Raw genomic sequence first — 23,172 nt, 5'->3', positions numbered from 1 at the left:
AGTCCGCCTGCCGATGCAGGGGACATGGGTTCGTGCCCCAGTCCGGGAAGATCCCACATGCCGCAGAGCGGCTAGGCCCATGAGCCATGGCCACTGAGCCTGCGCATCTGGAGTCTGTGCTCCGCAAAGGGAGAGGCCACAACAGTGAGAGGCCCGCGTACCGCAAAAAAAAAGAAGGGAATCCTGTCACATCCTGTAAAATGGATAAACCTAAATAAAATAAGCCAGTCACAAAAGAACAAATAATGTATGATTCCACTCACATAAAGTATATAAAGTAATCGAACTCATAGAAAGTAGAAAGGTGGTTACCAAGGGCTGAGGGGAGTGAAGAGGAGTAATTAGTGTTCAGTGGGTATAGAGTTTCAGTGTTGCAAGATGAAAAGTTTTTAGAGATCTATTGCTTAACAATGTGACTATACTTAACACTACTAAACTATACACTTAAAGATGGTTAACATGGCAAATTTAATCTGTGTTTTTTACCACAATTTTTAAAACTAGGACAAAATACCTTTTAGATTTCCAAAATGTGAAAGATTTCATCACCAGAAGATGTGCTTTCTAAGAGAATACTTTAGGTAGAATTATACCAGATGTAAATGAGTCTATAAAAAGAACAAAAAACACCAGAGATGGAAAATATGTGGATAAATATAAATTTTCTTATTTTTAAAAGTTACTTCACAGACAAATGACTACTGATATCAAAAAATGATAACTATGTGATATGTGGTTTATAAAATATGTAGAAGTAAATGTATGACAACAATAGCATAAAGATTGAGAAGAAATGAAAGTACACTGTTGTAACATTCTCATACTATATGTAAAGTGGTATATTACTTGAAGATAGATTGTGACAAGTTAAAGACGTTGTCATGAGTTGAATTGTGCCCCTCCAAAATATATTTTCAAGTTCTAATCCCCAGTACCTGTGAATGTAGCCTTATTGGAAATAGTGTCTTTGCAGATGTAAGTTAAAATGAGGTATATTGGGTTAGGGTGAGCCCTTAACCAATGGTGTCCTTATAAGATAAGAGAAATTTGGGTACACAAACACACACAGCGGGGAAATGGCCATGTGAAGTCACAATGACACGGAAAGAAACGTCATACGAAAATATAAGCAGAGATTGGAGTGATGCTTCTACAGGTGAAGAGACACTAAGGATTGCCAGCAACCACCAGAAGCTAGGAGAGAAGCATGGAACAGATTGTCCTTCAGCACTTCCAGTAGGAACCAACTCTGCCAATACATTGATTTCAGACTTCTAGCCGCCAAAATAGTGAGTGAATATATTTGTTATTTTAAGCCACACAGTTTGTGGTACTTTATTAGAGTAGCCTGAGGAAACTAATAGAGAGGTATACTGTATATGCTAAAGCAATCATTATAATTTTTAAAAAGAATTATAGCTAATTGGCCAACAAAGGAATAAAACAGAATAAGAAATATTCAGTTCGTTCAAAAAATAAAGGCAGAAGAAAGGGAAAGGGGAATGTAGAACAGGTGGAACACATAGAAATCAAATAGCAAGATGATAGATTTAAAACCCTAGAATATAAAAATCATATTAAATATAAATGGCTTAGACACCTCCTTCATTAAAAGTCAGAAACTGTCCATTTAGATTTTTAAAAATCCAATTATATACTGTATTTAAATATAAAGACACAAATAGGTTAAAAGTGAAAGAATGGGAAAAGCATTGTCCTGTTAACACTAATCAAAAGAAAGTTATTGGAGGGACTTCCCTGGCAGTCCAGTGGTTAAGATTGCACTTCCACTGCAGGGGGCACAGGTCCAGTCCCTGGTCAAGGAACTAAGATCCCACATGCTGCGTGGTGCAGCCAAAAAAAAAAGAAGAAAGAAAAAATGTTATTGGAGTGGCTATATTAATATTATATAAAGCAACTTTACTCCAATAAAAGTTAATTTAAAAAATATTAAACAAAGTAAATTGCAAAGCAAAACATATCACCAATTATTAAGAAGCTTATTTCATAATGATACTGGGATCAATTCACCTTAAATGTTTATTCATATAATAACGAAGCTTCAAAATACAAGAAGCAAAAGCTGATAGAACTGAAAGGAGAAATAGAACAATTCCCATAAAAGAGAGTTCAATAAGCTTTTCTCAATAATTGATAGAACAAGTTGGTAGAAATTCAGAAAGAATAAAGAAGTCTTAAAAAATGCTATCAACCAACTTATGCTAATTGGTTTTCGAACACTTGGCATAACAGCAGCATATACATTATTTTCAATCACACGTGAAACATTTACCCAGATGGACAAGAGTCTGGGCTATAAATATCAATAAATTTAAAAGGATTCAAATCATACAAAGTATATTCTCTGACCACAATGGAATATAATTAGAAATCAATAACAGAAAGATATTTGAAAAATTTAAACTATTAGCAATGTAACGCACTTCTTTTTTTTTAATAGATTTATTTACTTACTTTTTATTTATTTATTTATGGCTGTGTTGGGTCTTCATTGATGTGCATGGGCTTTCTGTAGTTGCGGCGAGCGGGGGCTGCTCTTCGTTGTGGTGCATGTGCTTCTCATTGCAATGGCTTCTCTTGTTGCAGAGCATGGGCTCTAGGCATGTGGGCTTCAGTAGTTCTGGCACGTGGGCTCAGTAGTTGTGGCTCGTGGGCTCTAGAGCGCAGGCTCTGTAGTTGTGTCGCACAGGCTTAGCTGCTCCTCGGCATGTGGGATCTTCCCAGACCAGGGCTCGAACCCATGTTCCCTGCATTGGCAGGCGGATTCTTAACCACTGTGCCACCAGGGAAGCCTAGGAAAGTGACACACTTTTAAATAATCCACAGGTCAAAGAAAAAAGCAGAGAGAATTTTAAAGTATTTTGAACTGAACTAAAATAATGAACAATGTTTCAAAATCTGTGGGAAATAGTTAAAGCAGTACTTGGCAGGAAATTCATAGCGCTAAACTCATATATGGAGGAGAAAAAGATCTTACACCAATGACCTCAGCTTCCTCCTTAAGAAATTACAAAGAGGAACAACTTAAATCTCAGGTAGGAATAAGAAAGGAAAAAATACAGATCAGAGCAGAATACAATCAAACTGAACACAGAAAAAAGCAAAACAAAAAAAATCAATTAAATATGAAACTAGTTGAGAAGATCAAAAAAATTATAAACCATTAGCCAGATTGATCAGACATAAAAAAGAGAAGACACAGATGACCAATAACAAGAAAGAGAGATGTGGCCTCAATACAGATTCTGCAGACTTTAAAGAATAATAAAGGAAAGTTATGAGCAATTTAAGCCCATAAATTTGAGATGAAATTTGACATTTCATCTTGACATTTCAAAAGAACTGATTTTTTATAAAATCTCAACGTACAAAATTGTCTTTATTACTCCAGAATGGCATGCTACAGACACTGTACAGTATGCACATTTATTAACTTCAAAATTAGCTTCAAACCATTTAAAATTAAATTGGAATAAGAGTATAAAATGGAGTGTTAGGGGGGAAAAGATATTCTCACACATACACACACACACGCGTTAGAATCTAAAAAGCTGGTTTTCCCAAACTTTCTCCTCATTTACCTCGGAAACTTTCCGATTGGGATGTACGCTGACTTTCCACCTCAGAATATGAGGACCTGTTTTTATTTTCTGGTTCCTTGACAAGCCACGATTTTAACATCTGATAAATCTCTCTCAGCGAAGGAGTGGGGGTAGCGGAGTCTTCTCCTGATCACCTCTTCTATGAAGTTTTCCCCGTTTATCTTTTTTTTTTTTTTTTTTTTTTTTTTTGCGGTACACGGGCCTCTCACTGTTGTGGCCTCTCCCGTTGCGGAGCACAGGCTCCGGATGCGCACAGGCTCACGGGCCTAGCCGCTCTGCTGGATGTGGGATCCTCCCGGACCGGGGCACAAACACGTGTCCCCTGCATCGGCAGGCGGACTCCCAACCACTACGCCACCAGGGAAGCCCCCCCCCCGCCCTTTATCTTGAATACCACTTTCTCCCTAGATAGAGCTCAATGATTTTCCAAGCAACCTTGGTAAGAGCTTTTATAGGATCCTCACAACTTTACAAAACAATTAGTGAGATTGTTTCCCCTCCTGCTTTATAAGTGAGGAAAGAGGCTGCGAAGGGGAGACCTGAAACAGAGGTCTCCAGAGGTTTGGTCCAAGACTTTGATTCTCAATTGTCCTGACTGATGGAGTCACAAGACTCCTTTGCTCTCTAAACAGTTTTTCTTTCGTCTCATTCACCTAATCATCCTTTTATAAGCAATACTCTACAGGGGCCCACAGATCCTCAGAAAAAAACAAGCTCCTGCTTGCTCTTGAGGTGCTCAGATTATGGTGGCACAATCAACCAAATCGTAACATGGCACAAGGAGCTCAAGGTCCAAGGGAGAATATACTATCGATGGAGCAAAGAAATCTCAGGTACTTTTAGACTTCTTTTTAACTGAGTACCTATCTCGTATGCCAAGGGTTGTGCAGTTTTTATATATCCCAAGTCAATACACGAAGTATAATGTACTGGCCAGGAAGTTTTAAGTAACATACCTAAGGTAGATTTTCAACGAATGGGGCAGGTTTAAGATCACTCAATTTTCATCCGGAAATTTCACAATTTTCTGCACTCTCTATCCTGAGGCGTGGATAGGCTGTAACCAGTACCCTCCGCGGTCTCCAAACCTCATTGCTGCGCGGCACAGCACCTCCCACTGCTAGAAGGCCCTTGAGCGCAACCTCGGTCCTGGAAGCCCAATCAGCGGCCCGGCAGCGACCCAGTGCCCGCCTTGGGCCGTGTCACGTGGGAACCAAAATGGCTGCGCCCGGGCGACTTGAGCGAAGGTTGGAGTGAGCACTCGCGTGGCTGATGGAGGCAGTGACTGCTGGGAGGAGAGCGTAAGGTACCGGCATTCCGGGTAAAAGGGTGCAGTAAAAGGCGAGTATCAAGAGAAGCACAGCGTGGTGACATGCTGTTCAACCGCAGCGTGGGAATGAGATCCCGGGACTGAGTCGCAAGTGGAGGAGGGGAATCGGTTCTACCGCACCGAATCGGTCCTTACACTTTCCACCCTAGAAAAACAGATCTTATATTTAAATTAAGCCTACAGGGGGCAAAAGTGAAAAGCCTGTGCTTGAATTTAATGCCGGGTTTACTGCCAATTTACAGGGTGACCTTGGCCTAATTTAATTTTCAGAGGCCCCACTTTCCTCATTTGTCTATCTCGGGCGCTATCTTGAAGATAGCTAGTGCAAAAGCCTTTTGAAATGTTTGTAATATTTAAACGTGGCATTGTCTTTGATAGGGATTTATTATTAACCGGGATACAATGGCCTACTGCGGGCTGCCAGATCAGAACTTTTACCGAATTAAGGGTGATTTTTAATAGCGACACCTTAGAAATGGCTAGTTCACAGGACCAGGAACCTCACCAATATGCAGAGCACAGAACAGAAAACTAGTGATAGCATTAGGCTGGACTTTCTGATGTAACAGTATTTCAGACATATACACTATACACTTTATATATACTGAATTTGATTACTTGTTTTTCTCTCTCTCTCCACCACACGCCCAACCCCCCAACATAAAATTATTCAAAGTTCCTGTAAGGCAGAGATCTTAACGTTATTGTAACCAAGGCCCTCAAAAAGTTTGAGTCCGGGAAACCCAGACGTAAATTTCTAAGCCTGCATTGTACAACTTATGTTAACTTTAAGTTTAGGGATATGAAATTCAGTGTACTGAATATTTTCCAAGCCATCTAATGGCTACCCAGTAAATATTTGTTAAATTAGTGTTATAAATTAATCTTGTAGCAAATGAATAGTGAACCAAGAAAATTAAATTTCAGAGTCATGTTGTCTGTTCTTTCTGAACTTTTTGATTTTCGTAACTCTGCTACCCTGAAATCTTATTTAATGAGCTAAATCTTCAGGCTAAGATTAATCATTCACCCATTCCCTTAATCTTTTATTCACCTCAACTAGCGCAGAGATCAACAAACTACCTGCCTGTGGGCCAGACGAAGCCTATGGCTCGTTTCTTTACGGCCAGCCAAAATGTTTTTTATATTTTTTAAGTTTGTTTTTTTTTTTAAGTATTCGACAAAAGACCATTATGTGACCCGCAAAGCCTGAGATGTTTACCATCTGGCCCTTTTAGAGAAGTTTGCTGACCTCTGCTCTAGGGTGTACCTAGATGTGAAATTGCTGAGTGTGTGTCTTCTACTTATTAAGTACCAAATCCTTTTCCAAAGTGGTTGTACCTATGCTTCCACCAGCAGCACATGAGTTTCAGTTACCCCACATTCTTGCCAGTAATTGAAATTTAATTTCTATTTTCCTGATTATAGTGGTTAAGCATATTTTCATATTTATTGTCTGACTTTTCTCTTTGTGAAGTGCCTGTTCAAACCTTTTGTCAGTTTTTCTATTGGGTTGGTTGCCTTTTTCTTATTGATTTGTACTATTCAATACTTTACATATTCTGGGTACCAACTACTCCTTTGTCAGTTACATTGCAAACATTTTCTCCCCAACTGGCTTATCTTTATGGTATCTGTAAATGAACACAAGGTCATTTTAATCGGTTACTATTAGTTTAATATTAGCTTTATGTGTTTTATGGTTAGTGCTGTTTGCAAATTTACAATATTTTTAAGGGTTACAAAGATATTCTGTATTTCCTATAAGCTTTATGTGTTGTCTTCCATGTTCTGGTTTCTATTTCATAGAATTGTGGGGGTTTTTTGGGGGGTGTCTAATGCATTAATTTTTCAGATTATGAAATAAAGCTATGGCTGCTTCTTTTAAAATTAAATATTTATGGTCTTCCAAAGGCTTTTTATAAGCTCTTTTGCTGTTTTTCTATAGATACACATTATTGAAAAATGACATTTTAATTTAAGGCTCAAGATGGAAAATCATAAACCAGATGGTACTGTCAAGAAGAACTTAATTGAAATCATAACCAGAAAAATTAACCAACTTCCAGAAGCAGAAAGGTAAGATCCCTTCTTAATTAAAAAATTCTTTTATCAGGTGGACTTTCATCATTGATTCATCTCAAATTTATTTGGTTTGAATATAAACAAACATAGAATGTCAGAAGGAAATTGAGATTTTTTTTTTATTACGTTGATGAGAAAACCAAGGCTCAGAGAGATTAGCCATTTTCCTTTAAGTCAAGGCTAAAATTCATTTCTCCCAGTTTTTCCATCTGGCTTAGAGTATAGGCAGATGTATATATTTATGGACTAATTTAAATAACAAACCTTTAAACTGTCTTCTTTCTCAATTCATTTCTATCACTACACTTACCAGTCTAAGAGAGTGCCATGTAACACACATAACTAGACAAGGAATGTCAGAGAAATGGGATCATGGCTAAAAGATCTTTAAGATATTATTAAATTTATATAGGAAACATACTGATCTTTGAAGACAACGCTGAGTGAACTCCAGTACTCTCCCACAAAATGTTCTTCAGGCAGCCTAACATTCCATTTAAACTGAAAATCTGAGACCAAAAAGGATGAAGAAGAGTCAGCCTGGGGAAGAGGAAGGAATGGCATATGCCTAGGCCACAGAGAGCAACGAGTTTGTCATATTTGAGGAACCAGTGTTACTAAAGTACAAGGGAAGTGGGCATAAGGTTGAAGGAACAGGAGGAGTTTTAAGCAGGGAATGATCCAGCTAACATTTCCAAAGAACATTACAGTTGCTTTTTGGAAAGTAGATTTAAGGTAGGCGAGAAAAGGAAGAAGACCAGTAGGAAAACTGGCATAGTAATCCTGGTGAGTGGTGGTGGCAGCTGAAGTGAAAAAAGGATGGATTTGAAATACATTTTGGAAGTATAATCTTACTATCTTGCACAAATTCCAATCTTGCTGACACCAGCTCAACAAGGGAGAGCCCATAAACCAAGAGCAGTAATAAGATGTATATCCAACCTCCCTTTCCCCCCACCACAAACAGTGTACATCGTTTTTGTTATTGTTTTCCAGAGGTAAACAGAAATTTTTTAAGCAAATAAAAGACATGTGCCCATGTTTCCAGGCCAGTAAGGTAGGGAAAGCCAGGAAGAATAGAGATGTGACAGCCTTGAAGAGAAGCAAGCAGGCTGTGTTACTGGGACTTTCACCAAATTAGAAATAAAAATCAATGGGGAAGTAATCTGGAACTGCAAAGTAAGCTTTAATTTGGAATAAACTGCTTTTGAACAGTGGCACCTAAACAGGGCAGATGACAGCATCTCATCTTTGTTCGCTATTTTTCCTCTGCTTCTATTTTATCTATCCTAGTTCTCCTAAGTTTGAATCCTCATTTCTTGCGTTACCAATTTAGATATGTTTAATAGTTATTTGAAAAGTTCTTAAGTGTACGAAACTTTAGTATCAAACACTTCACTTTCTAATCTACAAAATAATTTCATGTGCCATCTATTTCATTGCCACTTGTTATTTCTGGTCTTATATTTCATGTGTTAGTTCATGTATCTAGTTACTTTATGGGTATTATCTTGCCAAAAAATCTTGAGTTCACGTTTCTAATTGTATAGGCACTTTTTGGGAACACTGACTGGCAATGGGGCTGCTAGACAGTAACAATTTTGTATTGAATTATTAACTGAACAATGTGACTTTAAGCCACAGGAAATTAAAATCTGGTTGGGAGACAGCAAACGTTGCTATTCAGATTCCAGTTACACTCCTTGTTATATTTAGGTACTTATTTATGTAATTTTTAATAATATTTAACATTAATATATCAACATATTACACTGTATATAATTATATATATAATAATATTACAATGTATATAATATGTAATATATATGGGCATTTGTTCCTATGACTAAAAATGAAGATAATACGTATTTCACAGTATTGTTATGAAGATAAAATAAAAATATTTTAGAGGAAGTGCTCGAGTTTCCCATTCCCTCAGCTCCCACAAGAATACACAGGTCTTTTCACATTCATGTGTTTTGTTGTTTGGTAGCTCTCTAGGCCCTCATCACAATTTAAATGTTGTCTTATGTACCCTAAGTTTCTAAACTGCCTCCCTTGTACTAACATTACCATTTTAATACTTTTGTTATACTGGGTTGATCAAAATGTTTGTTCGCATTTTTCATGGAAAAATCCGAACGAACTTTTTGCCCAATCCAATATATCAAGTATCTTTCATTCTCCAATAATAAACTATGAAAACATCGAAGATAATTTTTTGTGCCTTCATCACCAAGTCTGCGGCATGCAATAAGTGCTCAATGATTGAATGACAAGTACCATTGTGATTGCAAAGTGACAGGTAAGAAAAGTAGTACCTTACACAATGTAGAAAGCTCAATTAGGAATTCCTAGAAAACCTGTCTTGAGTGTTAACCATAGAAGTTAGAGGGGATATTGTGTGTGGCTAGCTTGGCTAATTAAGAGTAATGAGAAAATTAAGAGGTTGACGCCTGTGTTACAGGAAGCAAAGCAGATGGTAAAGAAGTTAAGTGATAGGCTGAAGGCTTTGAATTGGATACGTTCAACATTCAGCAGTTTTAGTTTTTTTCCCCAAAACTAAAGAATGCATAGAACACGCATTTTAAATCTCATACATGCCTTCCTTAAAAACCAGTTCTACCACTTACTATCCCAAAACATCAATTTATTCTTATTTCAATGAGCTCTTATAAAAAGTACCTAGCATAGAGGATCCCTTAAATGTTAGTACTGCTCCACCCCCTAATCCTGACTCTAATGCTTCAAGGAAGAGTAAAAGGAAACATCAATTTCACCTTATTGAATGCCTTCTGTGTGCCAGGTGCTGTTGAAACCAAGATATTTATATCTTTGTATCCACTGTCTTCAAGTTGTTTACAGGCTAGTTGGGAAGCCTGACAGGTAAATCTGTGATAAGCTAGTACCACCTTATAATGTGTTTTGCTACAGAAGTAAGTATTGGGTATTGTGGGAGCCTAGAGAGGCATCCAAGTCAGACTCTTCAGAAGCTCTTCCCTGCTATATACTTGGTGGGGGGATGGTGGAATTTCCATACCAATATTCTTTGCAAATTCCCACAATACATTTAGCAAAACTAAATGTATCACTGTATCCTTAAAGTGTTGACCAGATTCAAAGCCTTTTAGAATAAAAATCTATATGTAAAACAATGATTTTAAAAGGTTTTTGTTTTATGGAGCTATAAGATATAAATGTTGGATCCTGTTAATCCTAAAGTCCTGATAAGTTCTGTAACATATGCCAGAATTGTTGGAGAGCTAACACACGCAATACAGCCAAAAAGAGTTACTACTGTTTTTTCTCACCGACGCAGGAATCTGCTTGAAAATGGATCAACATATATTGGACTTAATGCTGCCCTCTGTGGCCTAATAGCAAATAGTCTCTTTCGACGCATCCTACATGTGACACAGGCTCCTGTAGCTGCTGGCTTACCAATGGCAGTGATCCCATTTTTGATGGCACACGTATCTTTCAAAGGTTTTGTAAGTTTACCTTTGAATACAGGTAAATTCTATTTCACTGTCACCAGCAAGTTTGCTTTGGCATATGTACATTATTTGCACCTTACATTAATCCTTAAATAATTGTAGCAATTGGCTATATGCTGTAATACAGTCACTGCTTGGATAAGACAGAACCTTGCTAGCCTCTCTATGTAAAGCAGCAATTAATTCAGATTAGCATGGTCCAAACAAGTAAAATATATACACAGTAATTCTAAATACTTTCCTTTGTCTAACTTCTCTCTCCTACAGTGTTTAGTAAGAAATATTTGGAAACTATTTTTTTTTAAATGCTGACTGCCTTAATTTTTTAAAAATTATAGAATTTTCTTAAGGGGAAAAAAATTTTTATGGGAACAAGACTCTTTATCTTGTTCCCATAAAAATCACTAAATCTCTAAAAGCACTAAATGTGTATATGTGCAATAGTTATCAAATACATGGAGACTTGATTTCCTTTGGACAGTTCACCATATTTGCTCAGTACTCCAAGTATAGCTAAATCATGAAAGAATTTCTGATTAATAATTTAAAAAAAATTATTACCATAGGTGGTAGTAGGGAGGCAGTCCATTTAAATTCTCTTAAGTGCTACTTCAGATTTGTTTAAATTAGATGAGTATTTGCTTGAATCCCCAAGATCAGTGTGGAAAGAATTTTTATGTGCAGGGAAACCTATTGCACAATAAACTGAACAGAATGAGTGAAAACATAGGTTAGTGTAGCTTTCTATTTTTAATACCCTGTACTAATCTGGAAATGAATAAACAATTTTATAAAAATGAAATCACACTGCATAATGTAAAAATGTAAGATAAATCAAATTGTTAAATTTCCCATGGGTTTAAAGTTTCTTAAAGACAAAAATATTAGCTCAGTCAGGTTTGTTAATACATGCGCAAAAAGCTAGAAGCAGTGCAAACTGAGTATTATATTCAAGTTCAAAACAAATTAGGGAATTTTTCCTAAGATGGTTTTATCAGTTATTCCTGGCTGTTTTAGATTATCCATATGTGTAATTATACCTTTTAACATGCCTTGTAGAAATGCATTTGCTGTATTACTGCCTGAAAATTGAGTATCTGTGATACATAAAAGGGGACCTTGCATTCTTTAAATGTTTGCTTGACTATCCATTTGCAGAACTAATTTATTTCCTAGGTGATTTACATTGTGAAACCTGTACCATAACACGAGGTGGACTGGTTGGTCTTGTTTTTGGTGGCCTGTACCCTGTTTTCTTGGCTATCCCTGTGAATGGTGGCCTAGCAGCCAGGTAGGATTGCTTTCCATAATTATCGAAAAACTTTAGTAATATATATAAATGATTGCCTAGAAAATGCAAACTTTAAAACAGCAAGTACATTTTCTATTTTTAAGGCAATGTTACCTGTTTGACTTGAAAGAGTTAACAAGACTTGTTTTTTCTGGGTAATCAAAGAATACTTCTCAAGAATTTGAAAACACTTCTAGAAATTTATCACACTACCTCTTGGGTGTGTAGTTCAGGTTCTTAGCTTTATATATTGAATACTAGCTACAAAGCTGCAAAAAGTACTGTGACTAGCATGAAAAATATACTACATTATATGCATAATGTTCTTAGGGTTTGGGTACTTCCTCTAAAAGAAAATTCCATCAGAAAATGTCTCGCTATAAGCCAAAATAATTCAGTTATTCTCTGATGAACTCTTGTACCAAGCAATCTATACTATATGAGCTTCCAGAGATGAAACGGAGAAAAGGACAGTTTTTATGACTAATAGACATTGAAGAGAATAGCATTACCTCAGTCTTTACCTAAGCTAGTTTTAAGACTTCTGGAATTAATATGTATTGTACACAGATTTGCCACTTGATACAACTGTCTTTTCTAGTGAACTGTCTCAATGTTTTCTTACAGGTATAACTCAGCCCTGCTACCCGAGAAAGGAAACATCTTAAATTACTGGATTAGGATTTCTAAGCCTGTCTTTAGAAAGATGTTATTTCCCATTTTGCTCCAGACTGGGTTTGCAGCATACCTTGGGTCTAGACAATATAAACTACTTATAAAGGCTCTTCAGCTACCTGAACCTGACCTAGAAATTCAGTGATGGTTAAGCAAATCTGTACACAATAAAACTGTAAAAATAACCTACATCTAAGTATGAATAAATAAGACTTGTAATTTATTACATGAGGTACAATTCTGGGATCTACAACAAAAGGCTGAATAAATTATTCAACACTACCCACTTAGCCAAGAGCCTACTTCTCTAGTGTTCCCAATACCGTCTCTCCCACATTGCTTGCTCTACTCCTTTACATTAGGCAGTTTGGTCTGTAACAGGGAAAAAACCACACAGCAGTTTTCACTGAAAACCTCAAAGAATCCAAACAGGAATGAAAATGGCAGTGGCCAGGGTGGGGAGTATCAATACACTACAGAAACGTTACACTTCATTTTCTCAATTCACTGTTTCCATAGGTATTATTCTTTCATAGAATCTTAGAACATATTTAAAAACATTCCTTACAGAGGGATCAATTCCCAGTATTCTTCACAGATGATTATTCAGGCTCAGCTTGAGCTGTCCTAATGATAGTTACCTACTTCAGAAGTCATCTTATTTATATCATTGGAAAGCTATACTCATAAGATTAAGGTAAATTCTATCTTTGAAGCTTTCATCTAGTGTGGTATAGTTCTTTAGAAGCACATAGACATGAGCCATTTTTTTTGGCTGTATGATGCTAAGCAAGTTAACTGATCTCTCTGGCCCTGTTTCCTCATCAGTAACCTCACTCAAGATTGGTATCATATATGTAAGTTGACTTAACGTAGCACCTGTCATCAGGCACTCAAATTTGAGGCAGCCATATTCTTCCTATTGTTTCTGGTTTTGTTTTTTGAACTATCCTAGGTCTATTCCTCAATTCCTAAGATAGATCATTTAAATTTTTGAAATGATCTATTGTGTTTCCCTTCCTAAAAGTTTTCATCTCAGTTCTTGAAACCATTTTCTCATGTAACAGCATCTAAATCAGCATTGGCCAACAAAACTTTCTGTGATGAGGAGGAAATATTTTATATATGACTGATATGTTAGCACTAGCCGTATATGGCTACTGAGGACCCAAAATTTGACTAGTGCACCTGAATAACTGAATCTTTTATTTTAATTAATTTAAATTGTTTAGCCACATGTGGATAATAGCCTCAGTATTACACAATGCAGAGCTAGACCAACACTTTCTTATGAAACAGGCCAGTCATACCAAACAATATTTGTGTCATCCAAGACCACATTCACAAGCATCTTAACTATTCTTTTCAAATATAGTGATATATCTGTTAAGTAATCTTATGCTACTTAAAATTATATGAAAGGATTTAGCCTGTCACCTAAAAAAGGCAGCTCTGAGAGTGGGACAGGCTTTCAGTGGCCCTTAAAGAAAGCAGTGCAGCCAAAGATGTAAAATTTAATTAATAAAATACAAGGGAATTCCCTGGCAGTCCAGTGGTTAGGACCCCACACTTTCACTGCTGAGGGTGAAGGTTCAATCCCTGGTCGGGGAAGTAGAATCACGCAAGCCACGTGGCGAGGTCAAAAAAAAAAAACAGATTGAAACAGATTATAAAACAAAATTCCCTATCAAACTATGTTTGATAAAAAAAATGATCCCAATTATCAGACAAAAGAATCTGTATTTTACTGTGGATATTCTCTGGGTTATAAAATTAAGGCTGATTTTTCTTTTCATTCTGATTCCTTTCTGGATAATCCCAGCTTTCTGAAATGAATATGCTTTACCTTTACAACTAGGAAAAACATATAAAAGGCAAAAAAAAAAAAACCCAAAAAACTTTATTTTACAAGCTAAAATACCACGATAAAGCTGTCTGACCCAAAATTATACATTTTATGTGTGCTGTCATTTTTATTTAAAGCAGAGTTCTACTTATCACAGTAAAAAAAAAAAGAATTAAAATTCCTAACTTCAAAAATAAGAAACCCAAATCACTGAATTAGACTCCTTTAAAAAGAGAGAATGGTGTAATGAACTTAGATAATTCAAAACCCACTGATATTACTAAATGGATAATTTAGCGCAAATTGTTTCCTTACTTATCCTTAAACACTCCCACCGTACTTACTCCCTAGCATACCACCATCTATAAACATACAAAAATTTACAGTGGTTTCTGCAACCAAAAACGATTTCTAACATCTGTCTTCTACCATATTTTTCTTAAATCATCTTCCCAGTTAGTAGAAATGGGCAACATAAGCCAAAGAACATGTTACTTTAAACCTGTTGCTACAAATGTACTTTACCAAAACTTTTGGTCAGGGGGCAAATTTGTGCGAGCCTGCTGTGATCTGCATTACAATTTAAGGAAACAGTCATTTTTAGCTAAGACCTGAAGAACACTGCCTCAGTCAGGAAAATAGTTTATTTCAATTCTGTCACAGTAAACAAACTATTTAAACCTGTCTTTCAGAATTTATTCTGTGCAGTTATTTGGCTTTAAAAAAGAAGGTTCATGTTATACTATACTTAAATTAAGATATTAATTTGTAAACCCCAGACTATGGTACATTAGAAGCCAGAGGGGTTTGACCTCAGTGGGTAAAAAGGAAACAATTTTTTTTTTTTTTTTGCGCTCACTGTTGTGGCCTCTCCCGTTGCGGAGCACAGCCTCCTCCGGACGCGCAGGCTCAGCGGCCATGGCTCACAGGCCCAGCCGCTCCGCGGCATGTGGGATCCTCCCGGACTGGGGCACAAACCCATGTCCCCTGCGTCGGCAGGCGGACTCTCAACCACTGTGCCACCAGGGAAGCCCAGGAAACAGAATTTGATGGCACATTTTAAAGGAAGTTGGGCCACCAATAAAATTCAAATCTGTACATATTAACAGCTACACGAATGTTCAAAACACCAAGTGACTAGATTTTTAAATTAGATTAACTGAAAATTGAGCAAAAGATGAATTCCAGCAAATTTTGGGTCAAGAAAACTACAAAAAATTGGGAATTCCCTGGTGGTCCAGTGGTTAGGACTCCACACTTTCACTGCAAAGGGCCCGGGTTCATTCCCTGGTTCAGGAAGTAAGATCCCACAAGCCACGTGGCATGGCCAAACAAAAACTACAAAAAATTATGAAAGCCCACTGTGACCCGGTTTCTTTTTAAAAAGTGGGAAAAACGGCTAACTAAGAAATCCTGAATGTACAAATTGGGGAAAGGTAAAAAACTAGGAATAAAAACACTATGAGTAACCAAAGCAATGAACAGGGCAACTTTCTTTTAACCTTTATCTTTAAAAAATATTTTTCCTCTAATATTACAGGATTTATTGAAAACGATAAAGAAATTTACTTTCTGAATAAAATTTAAATTATCTCCAGTTTAATTTTCCTGCACTTTAAAACTGCATGTAAATGACCACTTGCAGTCTAGGTCAGAGCTCTGAGCTCAGTCTGGTATTATAAGACAATAGGGAGTGACTGGCAGAGAGTATTGAGGTATTCAAGTTCAAACATGTAAAAAGTACTGTGCTGGCCAAACAAACACTTTACAAGTTTCTAATGGAGGACCTCCCCTTTGTGATCCCTGGCTTAAATGGTAACTACCTGGTTTCTCAACAAAAACCAGTACAGTAAAATATAAAAATATAACCATTTGGGAAGGTCTCAAAACTTTGTATTGATAGCCTGGGGGAAAAAACTAAACACTTGAAAATATTTTACTACCTATTCAACCTTAGTCATAAGATTGTTTAGCTTAAAGGCATACCTCCAAAATACTGAACTAGGTAATCACATACTTTAAAAGGTAATGACTCATTATCAGTGAATTATCCACTCTATTCTATCAAAGCAGTAGTTATAGTCACCAAATAGTGTTGATGCCTACCTGATTTTGGTTACAATACAACCAGCTGTACTGTTCATACTGTAGAAGCATCCATCAATCACATAAGCATAAGCCACTGGGAATGCGCTTTGCTGCCTGGCATCAGAGACACCGAATACACTTACAAGAAACTGAATGGATTTAATAAATTTTTTTTATCACCATACAATAACCAAACTGTATAGTTATTATGAAGAATCATTCTGGAAAGAAGATTAAGAGCCTATCTCCTACCCCCTCCCACTTCTATCATCTGCACACTTCCCAAATGAGTCAGTAAGATAAAATGACTCAGTCTAGACCAGGTGAAAGAATGTATTAACATAATCCAACAAAAATGAAATAAAACAACCAGAGTTTTGAGTGTTTTTTCACACTTGTAATGAACTGGAAAAATGTTTCAATTAAGTAAAACAACCATATTCCATGAAAAAAGCCACTCCCATCATCCAGAATACTAAAGCCCTTACATACTAGAGAAATTTTAATATAAAACAGTAGAAACTAGTATACCATTCATTAGAAACCTCAAAATATTTTTAATAAGTCCTCGGAGAAAGCTCAAGAAGCCAAAAACCTCAGAATCCACACATCTTGGCATTACCCTGAATCGCAATTAACTACCCACACATTTAATCATAATCAATTTTTCAAAGATATACAGACAAATCAATGCATCTATTTAAAAAGACTACTCTTTAAAGACTTTACATTAACTTTTATATTCTACTCAGCAACGTCTGTCTGTACTTCAGATTAGTTCTCATGTTCCAGGAAATAAATACAAACTCATTATATGCCTGTGATCACTGATGGCCTGTTTATGTAATTCTACTCCACTAAATCTAATTCCACAGAATGTGCGCTTGATTATGTAAAGAATCTAATATTCCTTGATGAAATACTATCATTCTCTTCTCCAATGGTTGCAATTTTTAAAAGGTATGCAAAGAACTGAGTATCACTCCCATGAAAGACAAAAATAAGTATAATTTTGTTCCAAAATTAACTTTGTCTCATGTATTTCTATTAAGTCTTTCAAGGATTCCAGAGAATCTTTTCATATCTCCATTTCTGGAAAGTGAAATCAGTATAGAAGTAATTTGGGAACTTGAAAATGGCATTCATTTTTTTCAGCAGATGCCAAATTTTTGACCGACATGGCTCCCACAATTACTTTGTTACCATCAGTCCAGTCAGTTAACAGGTTGTAGGAAAAGATTCGTTTTTGCAGACACTGCTAAGCTGTTTAAAGAGAAGACAGAGAGATTAATTTAGTGATTATCAAATGCACAAATATTTAAAATATTTCGAACACTTTTTGTCGGATTATATCAGAGGTGTGACTACATTTTAACAAACGTGGACTTTTTAGTTAGGTTTGGTCAAGGAAGTGCAGAAACATTAACTCAATATGATGTGTTAGTTCAATTAATGTATAAATTCCTGTCACCATCGGAAGACAAACATTAAAAGCTACATCTTTAGTACTTGCTGTATCATTTTGCCACAGAGGCACAATTAGGAAAAAAAAAATTAAAAAAAAAAAAAGATTCCCCAAACACTAAATTGCTTTCATCCATTACAGTAAATAGAGCCAAACCTGAAAATTTCTAAATCCATATTATATTCCAGAAATCTCCTTTATCCAACTACTAATCATTCAGAACACAATTTTCTAAAAATAGTAAGACAACAGTTTCATATTAATCATAACTTTTTTAATTAACAAGTAGTGAATAGGACACTTTAAGATATTGTTTACTACATACTGAAATAAACATATCTGTTGTAAATTCAGAAACCCAAACATTTACAGTAAAATATGTTTACACATAAATATGACCAAATTTATTTAAAGCCCCTGTTAGATAGGTCCTAAATACATGCAATACCATGTAAAAACAAGACCATGACGTTGATGCAAAAAATGACAAAATCACTAATTTACCAAAATTAGAAAAAAAAGAGAATGAGATGGAAACTAAGAAAAGACAGTTAAAACAGAAGCAACCTAACAAAGCAGCTTTTAAAATAGTCGATACTAATCTCCATTTTCAAAAGTTCTTAATCAAGTATTTCCAAAAACTGCCATTTATAAAATGACATTCTAAAAATCTATACTTGGAATGTCAAATCATCCCAATTCAGAAAGCTTTGACTACTGTTTCTCCCCAGCCCCAAACTTCAAATAATGCAGGAAAATCACTGACGTTAGGAAGAAAATATTCCAAGGGAATGGTATAATTTTTAGAAAAACGCACTTACTGCTTCCAGAACCTTTTAAAACCCACAGCATTAACAACAATCATTTTTCCTATTTTCATCCGTTATTTTCTAATGTCATGTTAGAGATGAATAAATTATTTGAGCCCATGACTGAAAGATCAACAAACCTGGTTTTATTATGACACCATATTTTTGTCATTGGTACTGCACAAAATTATATACAAAGAAATATATACAAAATGTTCAAGTATTAATTAACTTTCAATTCAAGGCTTCTGTTTCAAAAAGCTACATTAACATATTCCATAAAGATAGCACAAATTAGTCATTTCAGATAACTTTTCCAACTACTTTTGGTTTTTATATATATTTATATATATAATTCAGTAGGCACTAAAAATCCATGCAGCTGCATTGTGAGGGGCTTGCTCCTGCACTTAGGTATAAGCAGGTTCATCACTCCAGGTTGTGAGTTTGGCTACTATCCATTCATGCTCAAGTGCAGTAGATGATTTTACAAAATATGCTGTAATGCACTGGAAACCAGAGACCAAGTTAGGTCTCAAAAGTGTATTATCTAGCAACAAAACATTTACAGTTCTGCAAGAACAAGATTCCATTTTCATAACCAAATAACAACAAAATAAAACATTTTATATGTAAGATAACTTACATCTTTGGACTGCTGGAAAATACTTTTTAATTATGAACATTTTAAAATAAAAGCAGAAGCCCTGATATTACCTCTTTTTCCTCATTTCTTATACTACCTTTTAAAATAAAGCAGGAAATGTGGCCAGCAGCTGGTCCCGTCTCTTCTGCCCCAACAGCTGTATCCACTTTAGCACAAAGAAAAACAAGGATGCTAAATACGTATATACTTTATCAAACAGTGATGTTTCACAAAGAATTTCTTAATGTCTCTTACACTGAAAGACACTGTGACTCAATCTATACAACTGGACAATAGATAATAGAGTACTTCAAAGGAAGACTATGTCCCAACTTTGGAAAAAGTGTCAATCGTGTCATTAAGTCACTCAATTTTAAAACTTACTTTTAAATAGGACAAATACCCTTGAAATATGGAGAATAAGATTCTTTGTGAAGCCTCACTTTACACGTTTTCATTCACATTTCATAACCTTCAATATCTAATCATACATAAATTTAACCTAAAATTTTAATACAACAAAAATAAAGGTGTTCAACAATTTATTCATACTCAGTGATAGGGTAAATCACTGTGCTGGTCCTCAAAGAAACATTTCATTAACCATTCTTATTCTTCCTTTAAGTAACTAACACAGGAGTCTGATATGCATGTTAATTTCCAACTTCTCTAATGGTGAGATATAAAAATCTATTAATCTGAATAGATTGTATATCTAGATCTATGAAAACTAAAAGGCATTCTTGAATATTTAAGAGATTTCTGTCATCTCCACAAAATAACTATCACATTTGTGTATGCCCCAAGTACTTATTGTCAACCTCTGAAAAGTTGCTCTAAAATTGGAATTCCAATTTGCACCTTGTACAACTCGGAACTTCCATTCAACTTCACCTGTGTCACTTTCTCCAAACTGTATCTCTATTAGCAGCTTTCAGTGTACAGTTGGAACCGATGTCATCCAAGGCCATGTCCACACTGGGGACAGAAGAGCTAGGTACACGCAAGTCTGAACAAGGGGACACATTAACAGCTATTTCAACCAGAAGAAGCAACTTGAATACAATATTGACCAGCACAAGTCTGTTTCCAGGGTGGACAGGGCCCAAATTAGATTCCCCTCCCACCTTCCAAAAAACAAAAGAAAAAAAAAATCACACACACACACACAAATTGAGATGTTGCCCATTAAAGTAGACTAAGCAGCAGAGCATGAGCGTTACGTGAAGAGATGGATCCTTACCAGGTTGTGAGGCGGGAACGACTGTTCTGTAACCCCTACAACGGAGCCTGGCAGGAAGGAAATCACCTAAAAAAGAAACTGTCAGAGAGATTTAATAGTGACATGTTATCATTAGGAGTTGGTTACAGTGTCACATTCATGCTTTTAGCTAAACACTTAAAGATTCAATATTACTTTTTTTTCCTCCTCTGAAATGTGTCCAGTGAAGATGTCCCACTAAGGTGTTTTACATGGTGTAAGGGAGTTGAAAGGGGTAAACGCGGATAAAGAGCAGATTACTTGACCCTACATTTTAAGAGAAGACGACGCCTTCCGGGCGCACGCCGAGCAGAACTCCACCGACACCTTATCCTTGTCCACATGAAGACACACTCCTCCGGCTGAGTCGTCCTCTTCCAGCAGGTCCTGCTGCTGCTTTCCCACGGGCAGAGCGTAGTCATGGTCACCGGCGGGCGAGTCTCTGAAGAGCGAGGTGGTCAGCCGCAGTCCCACGCCGCTCAGCCGGCTCAGCAAGCGAGCCAGTCCGGTCTCGTTGGCTAAGACGGCCCGTAGGTAGCGACTCTCCTCCTGCAGTGCTTGTACGCGCTTTCCCAGCTCCCGATTCTCGGCCCGCAGCTCCTGGTTCTCGGCTGCCAGACCCCGTACTCGACTCTCCAGCCCCATCACGTACTCCTTCTTCTTCAGCCGATTGAGACGGGCAGCAGCCGCCGCCGCCTTCCGGGGACTCTTTGTCGCCGCCTGGTTGTTGTCGTTGCCGCTGCTGCCGCCGCCTCCTCCCGGGGACTTTCTCCGCCTCTTTTCGCCGCCGCCACTGTCACTGCCGCTGCTGCAGCCTCCGATGCCGTTTAACAGCCTCTGCAGCAGGTCAGAAAAGCGCTGCATCTCGGCAGCCGCGGCCTCGTCGTCGTCGTCCCCTCTCCACAGGCCGCCGCTATCCGAGCCTCCGCCGGACGAGGAGAGAGGCCCGGGCGAGTTGAGCCCGGGCTCCAGATGCCAGTCTGGTTGCCGGGGGTCCAGCAGATCCGCCAGTTCCAGGCCGGACAGAAAGTCCATGTCCTCCGTCTCCTCCCCGGGGACGCTGGCGATAGCCTCCTCCTCCATCTCCTCGGGCGAGGGCGCGCGCGCGGCCACGATGCCACGGCCCCCCCTCCCGGCGTCCGACTCGCCCTCGTCGCCGCGCGGCTGTTTGCGGCCGGGAGACCCGGCCGCCGCCGTCCCCTCGTCCTCCGCTGCCGCCCGGGTCAAGTCCGGGGGCAGCGAGCAGGTCGCGACCGGCGCCGGGCTCTCGCTGCGGGTTGGGGAGTCGCTGCCCGAGGCCGCCAGCAGTTTGGTCAGGCTATGCCTCATGGGGCCCGACGGCGGGCCCACGTAGGCCCCGGCCCCTCAGACCGGGCCTCGCTGGTCCCAAGGACCCAGAGCGGGTAGCCGGGCAGCAGGCCAGAACGAAATGAAGAGGAAGGTCCGAGTCGCCTCCCGCCCCACTTGGCTGGTCGACCCCCCGCGCCAGGGCGGGGGGGGGGGGGTAAGCGGTGGAGGGAAGCGAGATGGAAGCGGCGAGGCCCAACGATGACTCGACCGCGCCACCCAGACAACGGCCTGGCCGGAAGTCAGTCGATCTCGTTCCAGCCCCTCCCACCGCATTTCGCGCTCCACCGGGCTCTAGTATCGCGAGAGTGCGAATGAGGTCTGGAGCTGGAGTAGCTCCAGATCTCCAGTGATGTCATAGTAACAGCGGCAAAAATAACAACAAACCTGGGAATTATTGAAAAAGTGGTCGGCCCTCACTTCTCAATACTCTGTATTCTAGCTTCCACCCCCAGTGAAGCCAGTATCGCTCAGAATTGATCTTTTAGATACCTAATTTTTGAATAATCTTCGTTATCCTGGAACTTAAGACTGCTGATCAGATTCTTCTTGGAATTGCTCCTTTCCCCTTTCGCTATATCACAAGATCTTTTCACTCAAACACTTATAGAGTACTAGAAGAAAAAAGAGGTGAATAAGTCATTCATATGTAATTTAATTTTTCCAAGTTTTTATTATAAAAATTTCCAAATATACAGAATATGTGAAAGAATATTACAGTATCCACTCTAATTCAACAATAGTACCCAATACCCAGACTCAACAATTCAACAATTAACATTTTGCCATATATGCTTTATCTGTATATAAGTGTTTGTAAAACATTTTTTTTTTTTTGCAAAATCATCCCAAAGTTGCAGACAAGACACACCACCCAAACATGCTGCAGTATGCACCTCTAAAGATAAGAACATTCTATTTCATAGTCATAATACTATTATCAGGTCTTGAGAAAATTAACAATCTTGCTAATATCTATTACCCATACCATATTCAAATTTGCTCAGCTTTCCTCAAAAATCATCTGTTATAGCAGATATGTTCTTTTGAACCAGGATCCAATCATGGCTCACTTATTGCATTCGATTGTTTTTTCCCCCATTTGTCAAACTAGAATAGTCCCTTCCACGTTTTAGTTTTTCTTAATATTGGCTTTCTGAAGAGACAAGGTCAGTTGTCTTGAAAAATGCACCACATTCTGGATTTGTC

The 23,172-nt window shown here is 37.9% G+C and overlaps 2 protein-coding genes across 6 annotated transcripts; one reads left to right on the top strand and one right to left on the bottom strand.

Annotated features, from left to right (window-relative positions):
* Positions 1-4,837: 4,837 nt before the first annotated feature.
* On the top strand, positions 4,838-12,890 carry TMEM126A (transmembrane protein 126A). 4 transcript variants are annotated; one of them, XM_082845749.1, is made up of 5 exons: positions 4,838-4,964; positions 6,937-7,032; positions 10,358-10,551; positions 11,712-11,826; positions 12,454-12,890. In XM_082845749.1, exons 2-5 carry the CDS (start codon positions 6,944-6,946, stop codon positions 12,644-12,646), a joined length of 591 nt encoding a protein of 196 aa, XP_082701875.1. In that variant the 5' UTR covers positions 4,838-4,964; positions 6,937-6,943; the 3' UTR covers positions 12,647-12,890. The 4 variants fall into 4 exon arrangements, with proteins under 4 accessions (XP_082701875.1, XP_082701876.1, XP_082701874.1 ...); XM_082845750.1 differs by having other exon boundaries at positions 4,846-4,929; XM_082845748.1 differs by having other exon boundaries at positions 4,846-4,964; positions 6,937-9,924.
* Positions 12,891-16,893: 4,003 nt separating this feature from the next.
* Positions 16,894-22,109, bottom strand: CREBZF (CREB/ATF bZIP transcription factor). 2 transcript variants are annotated; one of them, XM_082844895.1, is made up of 4 exons: positions 20,888-22,109; positions 20,599-20,676; positions 19,453-19,521; positions 16,894-17,698 (listed from the first exon to the last, which is right to left on the bottom strand). In XM_082844895.1, the coding sequence occupies exons 1-2, from the start codon at positions 21,943-21,945 to the stop codon at positions 20,661-20,663; spliced, it is 1,074 nt and encodes a 357-aa protein (XP_082701021.1). In that variant the 5' UTR covers positions 21,946-22,109; the 3' UTR covers positions 16,894-17,698; positions 19,453-19,521; positions 20,599-20,660. The 2 variants fall into 2 exon arrangements, with proteins under 2 accessions (XP_082701021.1, XP_082701022.1); XM_082844896.1 differs by lacking the exon at positions 16,894-17,698 and having other exon boundaries at positions 17,733-19,521; positions 20,599-22,109.
* Between the last annotated feature and the right edge of the window lie 1,063 nt (positions 22,110-23,172).

This window comes from Leucopleurus acutus, assembly GCF_964270905.1.
Source record: "Leucopleurus acutus genome assembly, chromosome: 8".
In the NCBI taxonomy this organism is placed as follows: domain Eukaryota; kingdom Metazoa; phylum Chordata; class Mammalia; order Artiodactyla; family Delphinidae; genus Leucopleurus; species Leucopleurus acutus.
This window is presented reverse-complemented; position numbering and strand designations above follow the sequence as displayed.